The sequence below is a fragment of the Bactrocera dorsalis genome, chromosome 3 (genome assembly GCF_023373825.1).
Source record: "Bactrocera dorsalis isolate Fly_Bdor chromosome 3, ASM2337382v1, whole genome shotgun sequence".
NCBI classification, from domain to species: Eukaryota; Metazoa; Arthropoda; class Insecta; order Diptera; family Tephritidae; genus Bactrocera; species Bactrocera dorsalis.
The window spans coordinates 60,884,724-60,910,958 of record NC_064305.1 but is presented as its reverse complement, the minus strand read 5'-3'; the positions used below and the strand labels follow the sequence as shown (position 1 = coordinate 60,910,958).

The 26,235-nt window shown below is 36.3% G+C and overlaps 2 protein-coding genes across 6 annotated transcripts in view; one reads left to right on the top strand and one right to left on the bottom strand.

Annotated features, from left to right (window-relative positions):
- Window positions 1-9,648, top strand: part of LOC105222424 (DENN domain-containing protein 1A) — a 36,158-nt gene extending 26,510 nt beyond the window's left edge. For 2 of the 5 annotated variants that reach the window (XM_011199754.4, XM_011199753.4), the window contains 2 exons: window positions 2,580-3,545; window positions 5,567-9,648. In XM_011199754.4, the coding sequence (XP_011198056.2) occupies window positions 2,580-3,545; window positions 5,567-6,211 (1,611 nt within the window). In that variant the 3' untranslated portion in view covers window positions 6,212-9,648. The remainder of the gene's footprint in view (window positions 1-2,579; window positions 3,546-5,566) is intronic. The other 3 variants (XM_029548764.2, XM_049450721.1, XM_049450720.1) reach the window with 2 other exon arrangements.
- Window positions 9,649-11,320: 1,672 nt separating this feature from the next.
- LOC105222425 (glutathione S-transferase 1) lies at window positions 11,321-25,697 on the bottom strand. The gene is made up of 6 exons (XM_049450715.1): window positions 25,450-25,697; window positions 25,335-25,383; window positions 25,209-25,270; window positions 21,827-21,968; window positions 11,724-11,920; window positions 11,321-11,648 (listed from the first exon to the last, which is right to left on the bottom strand). The coding sequence occupies exons 1-6, from the start codon at window positions 25,542-25,544 to the stop codon at window positions 11,492-11,494; spliced, it is 702 nt and encodes a 233-aa protein (XP_049306672.1). The 5' UTR covers window positions 25,545-25,697; the 3' UTR covers window positions 11,321-11,491.
- Window positions 25,698-26,235: the final 538 nt, after the last annotated feature.

Here is a 26,235-nt window from a genome sequence, read left to right as displayed (position 1 = left end):
ATCTTCAGAATCATCTTCACCATATATACAGTTAGAATGCCGAAAAAAACGAATTTTCTAGAACTTTTTCTGAGAAAACATTTAAATTTATTGAACCAAAGATTTTTACATATCTTATGGTATCTTTTGACTGTATTTTATGGCTTAGTATTAGTAAAAATATTTACTTGGAAAGGAACTACAGCTGATTTCCCGGAGATACTCTCAAAAAAGGCCTTTTGCGGTGATCACTCTATGAAGTGAATTAAAAAAAAACAGATTTCGTTAAAGTAATGTTAAATCTAGTAATGAATCGAAGAAGTAAGCAAAATTTTTTGTCAAAATGGCGGTTTCTAAAAAAAATCGTTTTTTGATGAAAATTTCAGCCTTATATTGTTTATAAAAAAATATTCATTAATCCTCGATTAATTACTAAAATACTCGTATATATTGGGTTGTCAAAAAAGTCTTGCGGTATTTTCGCTAGTTGGCGCTGAAAGCGCGTAGTTCTAGTTTTATTCGTCGCATCGGGTCATGCTATACCTTTTTGGAAAGCTCATTTCACGCGCTAACACGTGTTTGATTGATTGTCGTTTCTTTTAAGTCGTTCGTGAGTTATAGCGTCGCAAACATGGAGCAAAATAAAGAGAAAATACGGCATATTTTACAGTACTACTACGATAAAGGCAAAAATGCATCTCAAGCCGCCAATAAAATGTGTGCAGTTTATGGACCCGATACAGTTTCCATTTCCACCGCACAACTATGGTTTCAACGTTTTCGTTCTGGTGTAGAGGTGGTCGAAGATGCGCCACGCTCCGGAAGGCCTGTCGTCGAAAATTGCGATAAAATCGCTGAATTGGTCGAAAGAGACCGGCATAGTAGTCATCAAACCGTTATAAACCATTTGAAGAAGCTTGGAGTCACTAAGAAGCTCGATGTATGGGTGCCACACGAATTGATTCGATAAAAATACCGCAAGACTTTTTTGACAACCTAATAAAATATAAAAATCGATTGGCTGAAAATTCCAACTGTATATAACCACTTAAAGTTTTACCTTTCGAAATTTACCGACCTGAACGTTTCGACAATGCAGCAAATTGAAAAGGGAAAACATTTTATCACATTTTTTGCCAACCAAATAATATTTTTAGAATTTTTGAGTGTATTTTAAGTCAAAACAAGAAAAAACGTTAACTTCGGCTGCACCGGAGCTAATATACCCTTCACAGTTGCATTTCTTTTAGTAACTATGTGTTCAGTTTGTATGGAAGCTATATGCTATGCTATCCGATCTGAACAATTTTTTCGGAGATTATATTATTACCTTAAGCAAATTTCGTGAAAATACCACGTCAAATGCCAAAGTTTTCCATACAAGCATTTGATCATTCAGTTTGTATGACAGCTTGATGATATAGTTAACCGATCAGAACAATTTCTTCCGATATTACATTATTAATATGAACAATAACTCATACCAAATTTCGTGAAGATACATTGTCAAATGTGAAAGTTTTCCATACAAGAACTTGATTCCGATCGTTCAGTTTGTATGGCAGCTATATGTTATAGTGGTCCGATATCGGTTTTCACAAATAAGCAGCTTCTTGAAGAGAAAATGACGTTTGCAAAATTTCAAAACGTTATCTTAAAAACTGAGGGAGGAGTTCGTATCTATACAGACAGACAGACGGGCATGGCTAAATCGACTCAGCTCAACATACTGATCATTTATATATATACTTTATAGGTTCTCCGACGCTTCCTTCTGGGTGTTACAAACTTCGCGACAAACTTAATAAACCCTGTTCAGAGTATAAAAATTATATTTTTTACCATCTTAGACTGGTCTAACCCCTTAAGCAAAAAAATGGCCACGCGTTAATAGCCATATATAATAATATACGAGTATGCACATAGTAAAAACGAGTACATACTTACATATGTGCAGAATAGAATGAAACAAAATACAAATTCTTCTGGAAGAATGTACAATATATAAAATGCTTGTGTTGTTATAAATATAATTGTAACTAGATCCCACTGAAAGCTCTCCCGCACGCCTGCCTGACGTTCTGAGCTTGAATGCATTGTTGTTATGTATACACAATATACATATATAACTATATAAATATATGTATGTGGCTTTATATTATATATAAATATTTGTTAAATTAGAATATATTTATTTATGTATGTACGTTAATATGTGTGTGTGCTTTTGTAAGTTCATTGTTCTCGTTACATTGCGTTCTTATCGATTTTGTTTTGTTCTTTTTCTTTACATTTTTTATATATTTTTATGTACTCGCATTTCTGTTGCACATGCTCTATGTTGTTGTTGTTTTGCTCATAAAATCAACCCTGCAATAAACAAAATTAAAACGCAATCGCAACGGCAATTTGCCATTAAACCACTATCGACACCACATCTCCCTACTACCACCACCACAACTACCAATATTTGTTGCTGCGCTATGTTTTGAATAATCAATGACACCACAAATGCTCAACATCAACCAACAAATGTACAAACAAAACAAAAAACAAATATTTTGGCTTCCAAAAACAAAAACAAAAATACGCGTTTATAGCTTAAGCCCAGCATCAGTCTAGACTCAACCACTCACCAAACTCATCCACAGCATCACTACAATCATCAACACAACCATCATTATCAGCACAGTCAGTTAACGAGCAACAATCATCAGCATGACCACCAGCGAGCGCAAAGTCAACAACAATATCAATACCATCACAGACTCACAGCCACACGCACTGGTGGTCCACCACCAGCACGCCCACCGCCACCAGCCGCACATCTGCTGCAAACCTTAAGCGCTGGCCCAACTCTGGGCACAACTGCCAACGCAACGGTATCGTACTACAATCATCCGCATGTGCGACGCCAACTAACAGCGCTCACATTACATCCATATGTCGACACGAAACCACCGCCAGTGCCCCAGCCACCAGCAAAAGACGAAGAGAAGGCGCCGTTGCATGTCGCAGCAGCGGCAATGCCGCAGACCGCAACGCGCACATCGACACCCAACAAAATCGTGACAACCGATTCCATATACGACAATCCACCAGACATGCAATCGCCACCCATACCACCGCGACGTCAAGGCACCGGCGACAATGCTGGTTCCGGCGCGGAGAGCGCCTTCATTGCGACACGCGCGACGTCAGCGCTGGCGCCTTCGAGTGGTGGGGTAATTACGGGTGGGAGCGGTAGTAATGCGATCGCCATGGCCGCTGCCGCCGTGCACGCGGGCTTACAACGTTTGGAGCACAATTGCTGGCAAGACTATACGGACCGCACTTTATTGCAACACGATGCGCTGCGTCATTCGTCATCATCGAATGCCTCCAATGCTTCGGTGTCATCGTCATCGTTCGACTCAAGTGGCGGCTCATTTGTGTCGGCTGCATCGTCATCGTTCTTTCATCAGGCGCGCTCATGTGACGATGATTCAACGCGTACGACAACAGCGGCGGCGACGACAGCATCGACTGAGACGACACCAGTGCCGGCGCCACGGCAGAAAAAAGAGGTACCGCGGGGCATGCCCCAGCAATCAACAAATAATTGTCCGCCTATGCTACCAACCTGCATTTGTACCGTACCTTCAAATGTATTCAAGTGTTGTAGTGTGGCCCTGCAGTGCAGTGCGAAATGCCGCTTTCAGATATTAACTGCGTTCATCTCCATCTAACTACCGGGTTTTTGGATTGCATAACATGCCATTTCCTGCCTCCCACATCCCCTCTCCACTTATCGCCATTTATATCTACTATGCTTATTCTTTTAATTTTCTTAACATTCATATGTGATAAATCATTAGTTCCAATGCTTGAGTATCACTCATTTGTGTTAAAGTTTAGTTTTATTGTTTTTGTTTTGAACTGCCATACGCATTATTAATTTAGTGCAATATTTTTTTAGGTTATAATCAACCTACTAGTAATTAACTTCCAGATGCCGTTAATTTATAAATTATTAACGCGACTTCAAATTATATGCTAAATTTTTTCATACATTGTGACAAAAGAGTACCCGAAAATTGTAAATAAAGCGCAAAATATTTATTTTGTCGCCTTCAAAGTAGTCCCCAGCAGATGTAATAAACTCATGCCAATGAATTTTTCAAGTACTCAAAACACTTTTTATAAGCATTTTTTGGTATGGCCTTCAGCTCCTTCAGCGAATTTTGCTTTATCTCTCCGATCGTCAGAAAACAGGTTTCACTGAGCGGCAGTTTCAGTTTGGGGAACAAGAACGGAACCAAATCCGGTGAATACGGTGGTTGATTGATGGTATTAATTTCGTTTTTGGACCAAGAAGACATGTTTACGGTACTTTTTTTGAAAAAGATTCAACGATTATCGAGACGAGTCTAGCAAGAACGCGTTTTAAACCCAAAATATCCACTAAAATCATTCCAACAGACTCATAAGAGATGTCGAGCTCTCTTGCCATCTCTCTAATACTTGCCTGACGATTTTCAATCATCATATCCTTTACTTTTTTAATCCTGCACTTTCATCAGTTGAAGAGGTCGAAGGTCGCCCCTAAGGACGCATGTCTTCAACGATCTCTCAACCATCTGGCTTTGTACCACTCGTAGGATTGTGTAAAGAAAAAACTAGTCATTCAGTCGAAATTCATTGATCATAGTTCTATAGCGTTCCATCTGCACACCAAACAGTGACATTCTGAGTATGAAAATCGAGATCGGTGGCCATCTCGTTTTGGGCTCATTGGCGACTTAACGCTAATCCGATTATGACCCGCATTTTCATACGTAAAAATCCCCCGTTTGGTGTGTTATATGTAAAACTTTTTACCACCGTTCCCACGAGAACCTGATTACCAAATCTGGTCTGCTTTTATGACGACCGAATGTTGGACTATTCAGAGTGACCAGCTGAGTCGTTTTAACTCTGTCCATGTCTGCATGCTTGTCCTAGTCCATCAGTTTTTGATATAACGAATTGAAATTGTGCACAATTTCTCCCCAAGAAGCTGCTCATTTGTCCGAACCGTCAATATCGGACCACTTAAGCATATAGCTGCCATACGAACTGACCAATCAAACGGATCAAGTGCTTGTATAAAAAACTCTTATTTTTGACAAGATATCTCCACGAAATTGATCTTATATTACTAAAATCCTCAAGGCATCATTACAAACTCCAAACTTATTGTTCAGATCGGACCACTATAGAATATAACTACAAGAGAATCTGATAAACCAAAAAAAAAAGTATTATAGTTCGGTTTAAACGATTTTTTTTTTTTAATTTAACTACCGTTTGATTATTTTTTAACAAACAAACGCAGTTCAAAGCAAACAGTAACAGTAATTGTCTATCGCTTATCATTAACACTGTTCCTTGTCTAAAAAAAAAAAACAAAAACCATTTACAATTTGCTTGCTAACTAAACTCTTACCTTAATTGCGCTTTTTTGCCTGTGTATAGAAACTGTTAAATGCCGCTATTTACTCTCTTCCACTTGATATTTCAAGTGTACAGCTCAAATATAATTAACATTTGTTCTATCACCCCGCAGTCGCTGCGCTCACTTCAGCCCCAACATTTGCCAGTGCCCGAATATTCACTCAAATCAGCTGCGGCCTCGTCAACGTCTTCGCAAGAGGACACCATGAACGATCTGATATCACTAGATGACAGCAACAACACCAGCTTCGATTTGGAAGATTTCGATCCACTAAATCAGAATGCACGCCCGCTGCCGCTGCGCAATGGCAATGTAACGGCGAATAATGCAAAAACGAATGGCTTAAAGTCCACCACATTGCCTGCCAATACCAACCACAAAACCAACATCTTGGGCAACACTACCGCTAGCACCGTAAGCAATCCGTTATATTCGTATCACACGCCGCAGCATCTACGATCGCCACACATGCGCGCACAACCACAAACACGTGCGCTGACCTCGGCTCAATTGAAGGCGCCCACAATGAAGCCACCACCTTTGCCTACCAGCAAACCGCCACCAATGCCAGCACCAGACGAGGACTTCGAGCTGTTGCGCAAGTATGGTCTGGATCAGTTCACATTGACGACCGCGCCACACACACTAACAACAACAGCAACAACTACGGCGGCAAATGTCAATAGCAGTAGTGGTGGCGCCAACACGGCTGCCCTCGCCGGCGGTGGCATGCACAATTGGACCACATTCGATTGAGCGGGGCGGCGGTTGCTGTCGTGTGGCGACGAAGTGGGGAGCTCTTTGTTCGTGGTGTATGTTAGCAGTTAAAGTATGTTTCTACTATATTTAATAATTACTGTAAATTTAAATGTAAAAAAAAAAACAAAAACAACAACAAAACTATGCATTCGTGTACATACCAGTTTATTGCTTTATAAGATATTGATGTGGGATCACATTAGTGTAATTATATATATATATATTTAAATAGTGTATGTATGTCTGCAGTTCTGTCGAAAATGGAAATGCCAAGCGCATAAATAAAATATTTTGTAATATTAGAGATGTGCACATATGTACATACATAAATTTACATATGCATAAAACGATATATATTTTGTAATAACTGTAAATGTGCGTTTGCATAAGACATACATATGTATGCATGTATGTATTTAGATATAAAAGCGCTGTGATGATTGGCAAAACACAATAGCAACAACAACAAAATACAAAAATAGTATACATTTGTACGAGCAAATGGCGCAGAATAAAACATTTTTAAGACTAATATTTATTTTTTAGAAAAAAACAACTAATAAATATGCTTATTTAAGTTGTATATAACGTCGAATTATGCAGCAGTAGGCAAGTCGTATTGTAGAGTCTTCGAAAATGGAACGATCTGTAATTTTATTTGAACCAGCATTAAGCTAGGCACATTTTGTTGTTACAACAACAACAAAAACCCCAATTGACTACTTTTTCATGCGATTTCTTTCGATTTTGCTAAAAATTAATGCGATATCTAGCCATATGCTTCTTGCAGGAGTAAGAGAATCAAATATAAATAATATACATAGAGATATGTATGTACATATATGCATATCGTCACCTAAAATGTAAAACAAAAGAATTGAAATTTAGTTTTTTATTGCTTTCGATTCAATACATCTTATTACATACATATGTATGTATATGTAGCATAACATTTTCAGCTTCCGCTGTCAGATATAACCACTTTATAAACAAAACTCAATATCTTTTTCAATATGAGTGGTTTCTATTATGCAAGGCATACATGCACCAATTATTGTATCAACTTCAACGAATTGAACAACTGATTGCTACGTATGTATATGGGGCAGTTGTATGAGTTGAATCAACTGATTGGATGAAAATCAAAATTTTTTGATATTTTGTGAAGTTGCTTGTGTTAGTTGGATAGTGTTTGGGTTGGTCGTGCGATTTCAAACGATTTCGCCATTTTATTTCGGCTGTCGAAGAGAGCGCGTCATATGTAATAAGTAAAGCAACAACTTCCGAGCTCATGTTTAAGCAACGAAGTGAATATTCAAAATGAAGTTGGCCTCAAAATTGTATTAAAAGTTGTGTCGTGTGTAGCGACAAGGGCAATTTCTAGCCCAACTCAATCAACCAACTAATTGGTGTGTGTATGCCTTGCATAATATCGTCTTTCCTACGCCTGTAAACGTGTGAAAAGTGATGTTACATTATTTTGCATTTTAGGTAACGATATATACTCACATAAACAGATATTACAAGTCGTCCCCATTTTTTTTTTATACATGCTCATAATATCGAATAAGGCACAGAATCGTTGAGAAATATGTAAAATCTTGTTGAAAATCTGTATAATATTCGGTATCTTAACTTTCAATTGATCTGAAATGCATGATTGGCTGACTACTAAACAATTCAAAATCCATTCTTATTTCTTAACTTCCAACTTAAATTATTACGAGTATTTTTTCGATTTTTTTTTTGGAATTTTTTGTTCGCCCTAGCATCATCAACCAATCAACTATCGTTTATGTACATATATCACCCCTTAATTTACTGAAAAACTTCTGGTAAAGCTCCGTTGATTTCTTTAAGATCGAATTGACAAATGTTTCAATGTATTGGAGTTTAAAGAATTGGCTTATAAAGTTATCAACTCCAGCAGTGCCATCAACACGAATAGCTTGCAATGTGTTATGGCTTTTAGTATGATCTTTATAGGGATGTAAACAAATTTAAAGACCTTAGACTTGGCTTATTCACATAGAACTTTTGCTTCAATTTGCTTTAACAGAAAAATTTGTATGAGTATTTTCACATGGAAGCGAAACGCAGCAAAGCGAAGCAAAATATTGTGCAACTCTCATCCTTTACACTTTGCCAAGCAATACTCGCCATTTTTATTAACGAGTTGCATGGAAAGCAAAGCCTTCATTTTATCATATTCTTTGCTTTCTTCGATGTGTTAAAATATAAATTGTCAAGCAAAACCATAAGATTTTTTCTCAAAGTTATATATCAAATATATTTTAAATTCCACTTCAAGGCTGCTTTAAATATGGTTTAACGAGTAAAAAAATCGAATCTTTTATAAATCAAATAAAAAATTAGCTTCGTCCAGTTTCTGTCCAACAAATGAAAATTTTTTTTATAAAATTAACCTCAATACATTTTGTTTTCGACAAATTAAACATAATTTTATGATTTAATATACAAATATGTACAAAGGCTAGAAAATTTGCTTAAAAAAAATTCAGAAGTACATTTTTCTTCAACATTAACACGTATGTATATTAGAAATAATGCATATAAAGCAAATTCGAAGGAAATCACCCAACTGACTTGCTAACTAAAATATAACAAACAAATGAAAATACATATACAAAATATCCAAATAAACTTCGAAAATTTAAAAGAAGAACCGCATGATTTGCAGTTTCAAATTAATCACACGAAAGTCTCCGCAACAATTTCAAACCTATAATCAATATCTGTAGTCTGTATTTAATTGTAAATATATTATGTATGCATTTACTAAACAACGAGCGAAGCCCAAGCTGTAATTTGGTGTAATATTGCATTTTGTCTTAAATTTTAAAAACAAAACATAAACATAAAACAAAACAAAAAATGTGAACGAAACCTTGAAAAGACTATAAACAAAAGACACATTGAAAAACGATTTCAAGAAAACAAAAACAAAAGAATTAGAAAATTGTAGTATTTTTAAATGCGAAATACATACATACAAATATTATATATACCTGATATTGAAGCCTATAAATGCAATGTTTGTGCTACATAAAAAGTGCAAAAAACACCCTTTGTGCATTGGAGTGGATATTTGGGCGTGTATGTGGAGAGTTTTAGCAGCGCAACAACTACATATGTACATACAATATATGTAAGTATTGCAGAAATATTATATAAAATTAGCTACTCATAAGCTTTTAATGGCGCTTAAAGATTCCATGTACTCAATGAATTTTAATACTAAGCAGCGTTTGAATTTAATTTTAAACATTAATATCACTAATAAGTTGCATAATTTAAATACATATATGCGTTTTAAGCTGTTTCGTAATTATTGTAAATATATTTAATGTAAATAATGTTAACTAAAATATTTTCATTTAAGATAAATCAATAAAACAACAGATAATTAGGTACTTTATGCGTTTTGTGAATTATATGAGAGCAGAATTTGAATTCAATTATAAATTTGGAAACTTTCACTTGAAATATTTTATATAGAACTGCTTTGTGTGCTACAGTGGAAATCAAATAAAGCAGTTTCCATGAAAGAAATTGCCATAATTTTGTTTGTTAAGTATTTAAGGCTGTCATATACTATAGAGATCCAATTTTTAAAATTTCTTCAGTTATCTTGGCGTTGCTTTGGAAAATAACACATGTCAAATTTCGTAAAGATATTTCGTCAAATAAGTTTTTCATATAAGAACTTGCTTATGATAGTTCACTTTGTATGGCAGCTATGTATGTATATGCTATAGTAGTCCGATCTGCAAAATGTCTTCAAGTATTGTAGGCTTGCCTTATAAAATAATTCATGGCGGAATTTGGCATATCATGTCAACTAAAAAAGTTTTCCTTACAAGTACTTGATTGATATCGTTCACTTTGTATGTCAGCTATATGCTATGATGATCCGATATCGTCGGTTCCGACAAATGTGCAACTTTTTGGATAGAAGAGGACGTGTGCAAATTTTCAGGTCGATATCTAAAAACCTGAGAGACTAGTTCGCGTACACTACTATGAGCAAAAAAATAGTAAGATTTGTTCATAACTTTAAAATTCTTAATTTATTTTTAAAATCTATGTCGTACACTTCAAAGTAATCCCCCGTGGTCTAAATACCATGTTTTCACAGTTTCCAGAATAGCCTTCAATGCGCGTTGCGATTCACGTTTAATGTTTTAAGTTGACTCAAAACGGATTACCCGAAGCGGTCTTTTGAGTTTGACAGCCAGAAGTCACACGGAGCTAAATCAGGCGAATACGGTGGTTGCGACACGTTATCAGTTGGAAATGTAGCAAAAAACTCACGAAGAATCAACGCAGTACGCGACGGTGTGTGTGAATGTGGTGCAAAAGTTTTTGGACCATAATTCCGGACCTCTTTTTACGAATAGCTTCGCACAAACGACGCATAATACTCAAAGTTTGACTGTTAGGAAGGACTTCGGAGTGCACCACACCTTGGTCGAATGACCGTTTGTCCCCGCATAGATCCAAGACTCAATGCTGGAAATAATGATTGGGGATTTTGGAACAAATTGTTCCTTCACTTTTCTTAGGTCCAAATGATATTTCAAAATGATGTTCACTGATCATTCCGATATTCCAACGAAGCCAGTAAGATATCTGACTGTTAATTGTTGATTTTCAAGAGCTAATTGCTTTATTTTATTGATGTGTTGATCCTTAGTTGATGTTGATGGCCGTCCTGGACTTGATTCGTGGTCAATACTTGCACTTTCTCGACCCTCTTTGTATACATAATTTGTGCAAATCAAAAACACTTGCAGACAAACAATTATCACGGTGAAAACGGTGGCAAATTTGCTTTGAATTACATCGGCATTCATTTGTATTATTTGGAACTATGGTAGTGACATTTTTTCGCACTCAGAACTCAATAAATGGTCGCTTTAAAGAAATACCCGAGGCTGTAGCCTACTTTGATTCAAACCTCAATCATATTAAGTATAAGAATGTAAGTGAAGTGTTCGAAGATCACTAATTGCTGCTTCGCCCCGATGACAACTACATAGGTCGAATAATAAATTTGAATTTCTGTAAAAATGGTACTTAACATATGTATTTAACTACAAAAATAAATATTTATTAAAAAAATTTAACAAAAATTTCTACATAAACTTAGAAGAAGAGTTGAACAATAAATTCCAGTGGGGTATAACTTTCATTTTTAAGTGAGCACTTAAACATAACATAAATACATACATATGTACAAGTATGTACAAATGTCTAGTCATATTCAGTATTGCTCTCCGTTTTGACTTTGTTCTCTCGCATGCAATTCCTTATGCGTTCGCACAGCGCCTTCGCACCTTTGATATTCACCTCTTCATATGAGGGCAGCAAAGCTTTCATGCGTTCCATCCAAGCTTGAAGTCGAGGGAATCTATGCGAACAAGTGTAATTGAAGTGATAAAAAATAGGCATAAGTGTGTGTTATAGTGTTACGAGTATCTCTTACCGATTCTTATCGACTGGTATGAGCATATCGAGCGAAACTAGTGACGTATTGATGCTGACATCGGCAATGGTGAGTGTTTCGCTGTTAGCAAAGAAGTTACTTTTACCAAGGAAGGCCTCCAGAAAAGTATAGGCGTTGTCGCAGAGGTCTAGAGTTATTTTGTTGAATTCGCCTTCGCCCCCATAGATATTGCGACGCTATAAGTGAAGTAATTGATAAATAAAATTATTATTAAAATACATACATATAAATATTATATACATATTGTGTTAAGTGCTATAAACACTTGGATATATACATATACTTTTTGGAAATTGAAAAGAAAGTTATTGAAAACGATAGCATTATTTTTTTCTCAAGCTTATAAAAAATTTTTTGGAGAATATTTTTGTGGAAAAATTAAATTGGAAATCTATAATTTTGTGAAGAAATTGTTCTTTTTTCAAACGTCGATTTTACAAGTACATATCTTATAGTGTTCTCTCGCTCGCAGTTATGGCCGAAGGGCCGCCTCCTGGATGAGGCTGTTATGGGATTCTTGATATGGATCCCCCAGCCAAAAAAAAGAAAAGCTCAATGAAAAAGGACTTAAACTTAAACAACCCGAAGATTTTTCCTACTCTAACTTCAATTACGGAAAACCTCTATAATAATAAAAACATTGACTCTCAAAAATTTGTAACCATTAAAAGTACAAATAATGAAAAGCCGCTAAATTCATATAATATTTTTCTCTTAACAAAAGCGCTAAACGGTATTGTTAGTGAGAATAATAGAAAACTAACGAAATTTACACGTGATGGTAATTTACTCGTTTTAGTTAATAACAAAAAAACCGCAGACTTTTTAATAAAAACAAAAAATCTCTCAAATATATGCCAGATTACTTGTGAATATCATACAAAACTTAATACGGTGAAAGGTGTGATTTTTTCTCCAGCATTAACAAACCTTTCAGAAAAAGAAATAGCAACTGGCCTTGCGGATCAAAATGTAATCGAAGTTAATAAAATTAAAAAAATAACAAATAACGGATATGTAAATACTCCTTTACATATTCTATCATTTGATTTATACCAGCTTCCTAAAGACCTAAAAGTTGGTTTCGAAACTATTCAAATCAAACCTTATATTCCTAAACCCATGCAATGCAAAATATGTTACGTTATCGGTCATACAAAAAACAGGTGTACCAACACTCCTGTTTGTGTCACATGTGCCTTACCAGAGCATTCAGAGGTAATAAAGTGCACTCAAATTAAATGTATTAACTGTAATTCTCAGCATAAATCAACAAATAAAAAATGCCCAACTTATCTTAAAAAGCAGGAAATCCTTAAATATTCTACAATAAACCGAACATCAATTAAAGAAGCAGTAACTTATGTGAATAACAATTTTTCACCGGACTACTTCACAAAAGAAAACCCAATAGAATCACTGGACTTAACAAAAGCAAAACCAACAACGACCAAAAACAACGAAAATTTACAAAACAAAACCAATAATTATACAAAGCTTATTGCTGACAACACAACTTCAAAACAAAAATCTTATATAAATCAATTAGAATACTCAGATTTTACACTACCAACAACTCATCTCAACAATCAAAATAAAGAAAATCCACCTGATAATAACTTAAGTGTAGCTACTATTGTCTCTATAAGCATACCCACATCATCAAATTGTCAGGAAGAAACCGAATCAACTATAATGCAGGTAAACAAATTTAAATATAATTGCTTTCCCAACACCAGCAATTTTACTGAAAACAATTATGACTCACAGAATAATATGGATACAGACATCAATGAGATTCTTTCTCAACTTCATTACAATAATCAGGAAAGTAAAATAACAGATTCTAATTCTGAATAACTGTACTCATATCTCCGTGCATATTTTATAATGAAAGTTCTTCAGTGGAATATCAAAGGCTATTGGAACAATTACAATAATTTGGAGATATTTGAAAACAATTTGGAGATATTTGAAAACAACCAAATGCCCAAAAGGGTATAATATTTATCTTCACAATACGAACATGTCAAATAAACAAGGTATTGCATTTCTCATCCGCAAAAATATTCAACACGTCTACGGTGCAAATGGCACTAGTTCGAATTTTCAAATTGCTTCAATCCAAGTGAAAACTAGTATAGAAATTAAAATACAAAATATTTACCTACCACCAAACATAAACATTTCTTTCAATGAGTTGAACAATTCAATTGATAATAATTTTGCGAACAATATTATATTGGGTGATATAAATGGGTGGCATCCACTATGGGGCTCTCACAATACAAACTCCAGAGGAATAATGTTTGAAAGTTTTATACTACAAAATAATCTGTGTATTCTTAACAACGGCAAATATACCCACTATTCCACTCATCATACTTTCACTGCGATTGACATCTCAGCATGTAGCCCAAATTTATCGAACGAGATAAATTGGGACACGGTGGACGATATGTCTGGTAGTGATCATAGTCCAATAATACTCAGTTATAGGGAAAGTTTTGCGAGTTCTGTCCATAACCCTAGATACAAAACGGCAAACGCAAACTGGCCTCTTTTTTCTAAGAGATTAGAAAAAGAAGTAGACCGATACCCGTATACTGATAACATAAATAAAGAGGCGGCTATCATAACGAAAGCTATTAGGCGAGCAGCCAATGTAAGTATTCCGCAATCTAAACCATACAGGAAGAGACGTAGTACCTGTTGGTGGACAAAAGAGCTGCAAGAACTTAGAAACGAGAAAATGAAGTACTGGCATGCTCTAAAAAATAACTTAACCTTACAGAATTTGCTTAATTATAAGAAATGTAATGCTCTTTTTCGCAAAAAAGTAAAAGAGACCAAAACTAGCTCTTTTGAACAATTTACGGCGCATATCAGCCCAAACACTCCAACACAAAAGGTTTGGCGAACAGTAAGAGCTTTTAAAGATAATCCCACCTCTTGTTATATTCACTCACTTAAATCTTCTACTGGAATTATAACAGATGTACTCCAAATTGCAGAAATATTTGCCACTTATTTTGCATCGGCTTCTGCAGATGAACAATTTTCAAGTGAATACATTTCTGAAAAAAATCGTGTCCTCAAATCGGTATACAAGGTGAATAAAATTTCAAAGTCTGCTAGAAGTCTTGAAGAAGAAATTACACTGTTTGAACTGGAAAATAATCTTAAAAATACTAAAGAGAATTGTCCTGGCCCGGACAGAATCACCTATGCAATGATTAAAAATGCTCCTCTGGTACTAAAAATTCGTTTAATTAATTTGTATAATTTAATCGTCATGACTGGTGTGTTTCCCCACTCTTGGAAAAATTCAAACGTCATTTGTATTCCAAAGAATATGAATAAGAAAGATGACTACAAAAATTACCGTCCTATCTCGCTTTTATCATGTTTAAGCAAACTGTTGGAAAAAATAATATCGAAACGTATACAATTTTTTTTATTTCAAAACAATTTGATAAGTAAAAAACAAACTGCTTTTAAACCTAGGTCAGGTACGATAGAGGCAATAATCTACTTAGACCACTTCCTAGCGAGTAATTTGTCAACTCGAAATCACTGCTCTGTTATAAGTGTTGATTTTACAAAAGCCTTTGATCGTATAGGTGTTCACTCTATACTCAATCAACTTGATCAGTGGAAAGTTGGTCCAAAAATCTACAACTATACAAAAGCTTTTTTATCAAATAGAACATTTATGGTCAACGTAAACGGTTATAAATCAAATTTAAAAAAAATTAGAAAATGGAGTACCACAGGGTTCTCCCCTATCGGTGACGTTATTTCTAATTGCATTTGAAAAAATAAATGCTTTAATGGGAAAAGTTAATAACATATCCCACTATTTATACGCAGATGACCTCTATTTTGTTTCGAAGATTAATGATGTAAACACTTACATTAATGATTTGGAAAATTTGTCTACTTTATTTACAAATTGGTCTTTAACATCGGGTGCATCTGTTAACTTTGAAAAGTGTAAGCACCTACATGTATGCAGGAAGCGGAACTGCAATCTTCCAGATCCAGTATTTCAAAATCATATAATAGAAAGTGTGCGCTATCTTAAAATCCTTGGAATAACCTTTGATCAAAGACTGACTTGGAAATACCAAATTGAAGACCTATGTCAAGACCTTTCAAAACGAATAAATCTATTAAAAATCATATGCAGCATGAAAAGTGGTGCACATACGAAGTCTCTATTAAATATTATGAAAGCTTTGATATTGGGGAAAATCTACTATGGCCTTATTATATATGGCAAAACATCCAAACGCTGTCTGCAGAAAATCAAAAAATATTACCACATGGCAGCGCGCATAATTAGTCTCGCGTTTCGAACAACTCCAATTGCAAACATACTCTTTGAACTGAAACTCCCTACTATTGAAGACTGCATTTTTAAATTAACTGGTAATAAAATATACAACTGTATACAAAACTCAGATAACATCCTGTACTCAGACTTTAAGGCTCTAGCTCACTCGAAAAGATACCCAAAAATTAATTCGACAATCACGGAAATCTTCAAAATGGCTAAGAAGATGGATATAGATTTTTCGAAACTAAAAACTTACAAGGTATTCAGTCCTCCCTGGAATTCTGCAGAATATCTTTTCATCTCCAGTGGTTTTACCAAAAATAGCACGAACCCACTTACTTTAAGGCAACTACATGCTGAGGAAGTGCAAAAATGGAAGCAAAAGAACTGGCTAATTTGGTACTGTGATGGTTCAAAAAAGTTGAAAACACTTTTGCTATTACAACAGAATCTAAGGAATTAATCAAAAATGGACTTTTGCCTTGCTACACCGCTATATTCACATCGGAAATTACAGCAATTGAAGAAGCTGCAAAATTAAAACCCAAAGGCTGTAAGCTAATAATATGTACCGATAGTCTCTCATCAATAAACGCTTTAAAATCGGCAAAAATTAGCGATATTCTCACGCGTAGGGTTAAAGAGACTCTCATACGTGGCAAAAATATAAAAGTTTTATATACGCCAGCGCATGTAAATATTACGGGTAATGAAAATGCCGATCAATTAGCAAAAGACGCACATACTCATCCTACTTTTTTAATAAACAACTACACTGAAAAAGATATTAAAAGGTGCCTCGGAAACTTCATTAAAAATCAACGTGTCTCTAATTATGAAAACAAAATTAATGCTCATTATAAAACTATGCATCAGTTATCGCAACAACATGGCAGCAAATCGAATTTTAAGACAAAACACCAGCAACTTGTTTCGATGAGACTTAAACTCGGCCATACAAAACTAACGCATGGATATTTGCTTTCAAAAGAATCACCACCACTTTGCATGAACTGTAATGATATCCTGACCATGCAACACCTAATAAACTGTTACAATGACACATCGCAAAATATTGATTTGCATACCGCTATAGCGACACTAGACTATGTAAATATAAGAAAACATCTACCTGCTATACTGTTAAAATTAATTTAGAATTGTAATGTTCATATAAGTAAATTTATTTTATTTTTTTTTTTTTTTTATTTTTTTTTTTTATGTGAATCTATACAAAATGGGACGAAGGCCTAGGCAGCCAGTTTCCTTTCTTTTTTCCAGTATGTTTGTAAATTTATTTGCAAGTCATATTATAATAAATAAATAAATAAAAGAAAGCGGAACTATCACAACTAGCAACCAACAATAAGATAAGATATCTCTCTTATTATTCGAAGCATGACAGAGTTGCTAGAAATCAGTATTCTTTATGGCAACCGAGAGACAGATTCTCCTCTTACTGGTAAGCGTTTACTACAGAGCCAGATTTTTTATATTCTTATAAAATCTTCTTTTATATCTTCTTCTTCTTTATTGCCGTAGACACCGCTTACGCGATGATAGCCGAGTCAACAATAGCGCGCCAGTCGTTTCTTCTCTTCGCTACGTGGCGCCAATTGGATATTCCAAGCGAAGCCAGGTCCTTTTCCACTTGGTCCTTCCAACGGAGTGGAGGTCTTCCTCTGCTTCCCGCGGCGGGTACTGCGTCGAATACTTTCAGAGCCGGAGTGTTTTCATCCATCCGGACAACATGACCTAGCCAGCGTAGCCGCTGTCTCTTAATTCGCTGAACTATGTCAATGTCGTCGTATATCTCGTACAGCTCATCGTTCCATCGAATGCGATATTCGCCGTGGCCAACGCGCAAAGGACCATAAATCTTTCGCAGAACTTTTCTCTCGAAAACTCGCAACGTCGACTCATCGGTTGTTGTCATCGTCCAAGCCTCTGCACCATATAGCAGGACGGGAATTATGAGCGACTTATAGAGTTTGGCTTTTGTTCGTCGAGAGAGGACTTTACTTTTCAATTGCCTACTCAGTCCGAAGTAGCACCTGTTGGCAAGAGTAATCCTGCGTTGGATTTCCAGGCTGACACTGTTGGTGGTGTTAATACTGGTTCCTAAATAGACGAAATTATCTACAACTTCAAAGTTATGACTGTCAACAGTGACGTGAGTGCCAAGTCGCGAGTGCGACGACTGTTTGTTTGATGACAGGAGATATTTCGTCTTGCCCTCGTTCACTGCCAGACCCATTTGCGTTGCTTCCTTGTTCAGTCTGGAGAAAGCAGAACTAACGGCGCGGGTGTTGAGACCGATGATATCAATATCATCGGCATACGCCAGCAGCTGTACACTCTTATAAAAGATTGTACCTGCTCGATTAAGTTCTGCAGCTCGAATAATTTTCTCCAGCAGCAGATTGAAGAAGTCGCACGATAGGGAGTCGCCTTGTCTGAAACCTCGTTTGGTATCGAACGGCTCGGAGAGGTCCTTCCCGATCCTGACGGAGCTTTTCGTGTTGCTCAACGTCAGTTTACACAGCCGTATTAATTTTGCGGGGATACCAAATTCAGACATCGCGGCATAAAGGCAGCTCCTTTTCGTGCTGTCGAAAGCAGCTTTGAAATCGACGAATAGGTGGTGAGTGTCGATTCTCCTTTCACGGGTCTTTTCCAAGATTTGGCGCATGGTGAATATCTGGTCGGTTGTTGATTTACCAGGTCTGAAGCCACACTGATAAGGTCCAATCAGTTTGTTGACGGTGGGCTTTAATCTTTCACACAATACGCTCGACAGAACCTTATACGCGATGTTGAGGAGGCTAATCCCACGGTAGTTGACGCAGATTGTGGGGTCTCCTTTTTTATGGATTGGGCATAGCACACTTAAATTCCAATCGTTGGGCATACTTTCGTCCGACCATATTTTGCAAAGAAGCTGATGCATGCACCTTATCAGCTCTTCGCCGCCGTATTTGAATAGCTCGGCCGGCAATCCATCGGCCCCTGCCGCTTTGTTGTTTTTCAGTCGGGCAATTGCTATTCGAACTTCTTCATGGTCGGGCAATGGAACGCCTGCTCCATCGTCATCGATTGGGGTATCGGGTTCGCCTTCTCCCGGTGTTGTGCTATCACTGCCATACAGCAGTTTGGAGAAGTGTTCCCTCCATAATTTAAGTATGCTCTGGGCATCGGTAACTAGATCACCTTGGGGGGTTCTACAGGAGTATGCTCCGGTCTTGAAACCTTCTGTAAGCCGCCGCACCTTTTCGTAGAATTTTCGAGCATTACCCCTGTCGGCCAGCTTATCGAGCTGTTCGTACTCACGCATTTCGGCCTCTTTCTTCTTCTGTCTGCAAATGCGTCTCGCTTCCCTCTTCAACTCTCGGTATCTATCCCATCCCGCACGTGTTGTGGTCGATCGTAACGTTGCGAGGTAGGCAGCCTGTTTTCTCTCCGCTGCGACACGGCACTCCTCGTCGTACCAGCTGTTCTTTTGCACTTTCCGAAAATCAATGGTTTCGGTTGCAACTGCACGTAAGGAGTTTGAAATGCCGTCCCACAGTTCCCTTATACCGAGTTGTTGACGAGTGCTCTCAGAGAGCAGGAGTGCAAGCCGAGTAGAAAATCGTTCGGCTGTCTGTTGTGATTGCAGCTTCTCGACGTCGAACCTTCCTTGTGTTTGTTGGCGTGCGTTTTTTGCTGCACAGAGGCGGGTGCGAATTTTGGCTGCAACAATATAGTGGTCCGAGTCGATGTTAGGACCTCGGAGCGCACGCACATCTAAAACACTGGAAACGTGTCTTCCGTCTATCACAACATGATCGATCTGGTTGGTAGTTTTTCGATCCGGAGACAGCCAGGTAGCTTGATGTATCTTCTTATGCTGGAATCTAGTACTACAGATAACCATATTTCGGGCCCCGGCGAAGTCGATCAGCCTCAACCCATTTGGGGATGTTTCCTCGTGGAGGCTGAATTTACCGACCGTAGTGCCAAAGATACCTTCTTTGCCCACCCTGGCGTTGAAGTCGCCAAGCACGATTTTGACATCGTGGCGGGGGCATCTCTCATAAGTGCGCTCCAAGCACTCATAAAAGGCATCTTTGGTCACATCGTCCTTCTCTTCCGTCGGGGCGTGGGCGCAAATCAGCGATATGTTGAAGAACCTCGCTTTGATGCGGATTGTGGCTAGACGTTCATTCTCCGGAGTGAATGATAGTACTCGGCGACGGAGTCTCTCTCCAACCACGAATCCAACACCAAACTTGCGCTCCTTTATATGGCCACTGTAGTAGATGTCACAAGGACCTACTCGTCTCTGTCCTTGTCCCGTCCATCGCATTTCTTGGACGGCGGTGATGTCAGCCTTTATTTTCACGAGGACATCAACCAGCTGGGCAGCGGCACCTTCCCAATTAAGGGACCGGACATTCCAGGTGCATGCCCTCAAATCGTAGTCCTTATTTCGTTTGCCATGGTCGTCATCGAAAGGGGGGTTTCTCATCCGAGGCTTATAGTTGATTTTCATTGGGGGTGTTTTTTTACGTGGCGGGTCCCAAACCCAGCGCACAACCCTATGCAGGGGATGTTTCGCTTTCTCACTTTAGCTCGCCTTTAAACGGATGTTCTATGGCTACCTAGAGGACACTTGGTCTAAGACCAGAAGTCGTGAGCTGTTCGAGCTACATATAAAAGAATCGTTTCTGAGCACACCCAAAGGAATGGCAGTCAGAGAACTTTCCTCAGTTGAGTGAACTTCTTCACACGGCTCCATCCTCCTTCTTTTATATATATTAAATTAATTTGTACAGATTTTTTATCGTTTTTGATAAAAATTCATGGTTTGTGTAGATTTATGTCCACCTTCAACAAACTCATTGGACCATATAAATGCGCCTTTAGGTCTGGAAAATCAACAACTAACCAGATATTAACTACGCTCCAAATCTTGGAAAAGACCCGTGAAAAGAGGATTGACACACATCAACTCTTCGTCGCTACGAAAAAGTCACATTGCACAGACTCAAAATCCAACGCAGCATAACTATTGACGATAGGTGCTACTTCAGACTGAGTAGGCAATTGAGAAATAAAGTCCTCTCTCGACGATCAAAAACCAAACTCTATAAGTCATTCATAATTCCCGTCCTGCTATAGGGTTAAAGATGCATGGACGATGACAACTTTTGATGAGTCGGCATTACGAGTTTTCGAGAGAAAGGTTCTGCGAAAGATTTATAGTCCTTTACACATTGACAACGGCGAATACCGCAGTCAATGGAACGATGTATACGACAAGTACATTCTTCAATTCTTTTCAAGTACTTTCAATTCTTTTCAAATACTTTCAAGTATTTGTTAAAATTTCAAGTATTTTTCAATTACTTGTACTTGTACTTGATAATTTTGGGAATGCCAGTACCAGTACCAGTACAATTCCTTTAAAATGTACTTGTTACAAGTCGTACTGGTACTTGATATTACCCAGGTCTGCTACTATCTAACCTGAAAATTGTCTGATTTAGCTGGTTTGCCATACTAAACTAAAGAGAGAAGAAAATCAGAGTTCCAATTTTTGAATGGAATTTGAAATTCTAGACTAGTATGTTCACTTGAGAACATATATTAAGGCAGACAACAGGTTATGTACTGTAAATTAAGAAATAGAATTTATCAAGTATGCAATACTATTAATTACACAGTATATGACATTTTATTAATGTATGATACTTACCACCATATCTTTGATTACTTGAAAGAGTACGCCATTTTCAAAATGAAGCATATGATCGACGCGTGCCCGTTTCTTTAAATCCTTGGGATACATATCATCGTTTTTGCCATATTTAGATACCATGTAAGCCATAATCGCATGACTATGTAGTTATATATATAAAGAGGTGTGCAAAGAAAATAAATAAAAAATATTAGTCATTACGATTTAGTAAAAGTTTATTTAAATAAAGTTGGAAAGGTGAGTGCTATGCATATTAATATTATATAAAAAAAATTTTGGGAAACCGACGTTTTTCTCATCAAATGTAAACAAAGTAGGTAAGCTACTAAATGCCGTCGGATAATGCAAATGACATGTTTAATATTTCAATTATTGTGCGAAAATCAGGTGCAGTCACAATTGATTTCGAAAAGTCAAAGCAGCGCAAACAAGAAAAAACATTGCACTGAAATACAAATTTTCACATACAAGGACCTTTTGATCGATCAGTTTGTATGAGAGCTATATGTTATAGTGGGCCGATATCGGTGTTTTCGACAAAAGTGCAATCTTTTATGAAGAAAAGAAGATGTATAAAACCTAAGAACGATGTTATCTGAAAAACTGAGGGACTAGTTCGCATATATACAATAGGACATATGTACATAGGTTATCGACTATGTTTGTCCCCGACGCTTCCTTCTGGAATTTACAAACTTCTTGGAAAACTTAATCAGTGAAATCCAAGACAGATTTGCTTAGTTGTCTTCATTTGCAATTCTGATTTTCAATGGTTTCACAGAATCAGTTTGAATGTTTATCCTTTCGAACATGCGCAAAACCAATATTCAAATCAACTGTTTATTTATTTGACAAAACTTGCAAATTAATAAATTTGAAAGCAATTCTATTAAAATTTACAATAAGTTCCGCTATTTAAGTGTTTTTTATTGGAAGAAGGCAACGAGGAAATTAAAAGGAAAATATAATATTAAGAGATCACAGTACCACTTGATGCACCAGGGGAATCGTATGTGAAATCGAGCTTGTATTTAGTTGTATGTTTGTATGTATTTCTATGTCTACTTTATTGATTTGTATTACATTATCGAATGAATAAAGACGTTGGTATTAACATATGGTGCTAAATAATGTTTATTACGTTTTGCAAATTCTTCTAAAATAAGAATTTTTTCCAACAACTCAACAATTATGGAATTTTTTGTTATCATTTCATGATTTCCACTTTAGAAATAAAGATAAGTTAGTTCGTAACAATAAAATTAATTACTTTCTTAACTTACATTTAAAGTATGTCAGCGACTATCCTCTTGTTTTATTTCTGATAACAAAACCGATAAAATTGGCTTCCATGACACATAAAACTGATACAAATTCTATTTCGAATATCAAACCAAAAATATCTGAATTCATGTCACCTAAACGGGTTTTCACCGGTTTCCATTCTAATTTCGACAACTATCAGTTTCAACAAGACTCCAGAATATACTTTGTTCTGGGTATAATTAAAATAGCAACACAACATTATCAATATTTAAACAGACAAAAAATATGTTCATGCCATTAAATTTCAAGAATGATTCAATATGAAAGCCCTTTGCTTGAAATGTCTGATGACGTCTTTAAGTGTTCGCTTATAAGAAATTTGAAGTTAATATGCACATGGTATAGGGGTTGTGAACCCTAAATGTATGCTACTATTTTCAATAAATTGGAAGTATTTTAAGAAAATTCTGTTTACAAATCTCTAAAGTAAAATTGGTCAGACAAGCAAAAATGGTCTAATATCCACATTTAACGGGTGATCTAACTAGATATACTTTTTTCAATAGTTTTTTTTTGACAGATCGCGCGTGAGTCGTGTCAAGCTGTCACGATATTTTTATTCAGTATTGTTTGGCATTTCATCACGGAAAAACGTACGCCTGAACAACGTTTACATATCGTTACTTCATGTAATAACATATTTTTAAAATTATTTGTAAATAGGAAGTTTGGTTTTTTAAACGGCATAATGCCAAAAAGCTAAATAAATAATATTGGTTTGTAATTTAAATAATTATAAGCAAATATGTTGATATATGTACATATGTATGTATATACTTCTTTGGGCAAAAAATAGTAAAACTTTTTTGTTTTTCGCACGAAACCCCATTCGTCGAAATATCTTTTTTTTTTTTTTAAGTTGGTATGACTGTCAGAGACATCTGTACCAAATGTTACATGAAATAATGGTGTTTAGGATAAGCTTGTCTTTCTGAAGTACATAAAGTGCTTTAAGTGATTTTTTTGATGAGTGAAATTATTCAACAAAAAACTTCCATTAAATGTGCGGGATTAAACGTTCAGAATGTAGTAAAAGGCCTTCCGTGATAATTTCTTGTTTTGAGGGTTATAGATTGGTACAAATTATTCAATCACGTGCAGAAAGACAATCAACATCAACTGATGATCAACACGTCAATAAAATAAAGGAATTGATGCTTGAAAATCAACGATTAACACTCAGAGATCTTACTGGAATGGAATATCGGAAGCGTGATTATAACCCGTTTTGAAAGACCATTTGAGCCTAGAAAAAGTTAAGGCACGACTGGTTCCAAAATCACTTATTTTCTTTGAAACACAACATCGCGTTAACGTCTTTGAAACAATGCTTTCCGACTACCAGATTGTGATGAAACGTATTATTACTGGCGATGAGTCTTAGATCTATGCTTACGACCCGGAAACAGAGAGCCGAAGCCGAAAAAAACATGTCAAAGTAGGTCAATCATGGTTATGGTGACAGCTTTCTTCGATTGTCGAGGTGTGTTGCACTCCGAATTCCTTTCGACCGGAGAAGCTGTTAACAAGGAATACTATTTGAGCGAAGCTATTCGTAAAAAGAGGCCGGTATTATGGATCGACAACTCTTGGTTTTTGCATCACGATCATGCACCGTCGCTTACTGCATTGATTGAACGTGAGTTTGAAAATTAAATTAATAATTTTAAAATTATGTGCAAAGTCTTACTATTTTTTGCCCATAGTGGTAAGTACAGATTATACACATACACATTATCGACCAGGCATTGACATATAAAAATTATAAAAAAAGTAAATTATTTTGAAAAAGTTTTGAAATTTTCGCTTTGCTATTTTGTTTACGTGCTTTTAGCGTAATACTAATTTATACAAACACTTTGTAAAAAACAAACCGAAATCTATCCAGCCGTGCGCATGGCAGCGAATAATATTTCGCTTTATATTATATGCGCCTATCTCGCGTATGAATGTACATATGTATATGTATAAGCAACATACAAATGTGTGCTTATGTAAGAGAATACGCATATGTATGTATATGTTTTTAAAATTTTCCACATTTTTTCATTACCTGTCTATGAAGACCTCATTGTCCTCTTCCACGAACACAGGTATTTGATGCTGCGGATTTAGCTAAAACATGCAAAAAGGGAATTAATACACAAGAAGTTCACAGTAAACCTTGGCAACCACTTACCGCCAGATATTCCGGTGTGAAATGCTGTTTCGCCGCCATATTCACTAACCTGCAAATAACAAATTATTAAATACCTAATACACACACGGAAACATTTATTTAATGTAAAACTCACATCAACTCCAAATCGAGTCCAATTAACTCGGCGGTTAGTATACAAGCCCGGGCCGGCGGGCTAAATAGTGAATAATACAATTTTGGCTTGGACATAACGCACTTGTTTTGGTTTGCTTTGCTTTCGAACACTTTCTAGAATTTAATGAAATGGAAATGTTTGTCTTTATTTATACCACTTCCACTCGCGGACTAGCAGCAGTAGCTGACCAAATAGTAAACAGCTGATAGCGCCCTTAACGTTGTTGCTGTGGTTACAAAAATAAATCGAGAACATGACGCTGCAAAAAAAACAACATGCACATACGAAATCAAATGTACACCTATATAAATATAATGTTCTAATTATGTATGTGTTCTTGTATGTGTGTAGATTTGTGTGATTTAATTTGTAAAACAGTTGGTTAGCCACTGTAGTGCTTACGTTATTCTGACACCCACGTAGAATTGTAACCGTTAATATTATTATTTAAAATAATGTTTTATATAAAAAGTTATGGTCAAAATATTAGGGTAACTTTTTGGACAATAAAATTTATTTAATCTTATCTCTACAAGATAAACGACGACATCGACATAGTTCGCAGTATCCGCCGGGGGAAGCATAGGAATATACCTCCTCTCCGTTGTAAAGATAGTAGAAAGTATTAATTTCGTGCACCGTTATGACACTTGATAAATTTTCATTTAATGTAGTTTTGTGGGCGTGGCGGTGATCCGATTATGCCCAATCTACCAACCCGTCCCCACTTTTGTAGAAAACGTTTCATTAAGATATCTTAAGGTT

Coding starts and splice junctions, on each gene's coding strand:
- LOC105222425 (XM_049450715.1), bottom strand. CDS start 25,544: ATGTCCAAGCCAAAATTGTATTATTCACTATTTAGCCCGCCGGCCCGG. Junction 25,384..25,449: donor GGACTCGATTTGGAGTTGAT/GTGAGTTTTACA, acceptor TGTTATTTGCAG/GTTAGTGAATATGGCGGCGA. Junction 11,649..11,723: donor ATACCAGTCGATAAGAATCG/GTAAGAGATACT, acceptor TTGTTCGCATAG/ATTCCCTCGACTTCAAGCTT.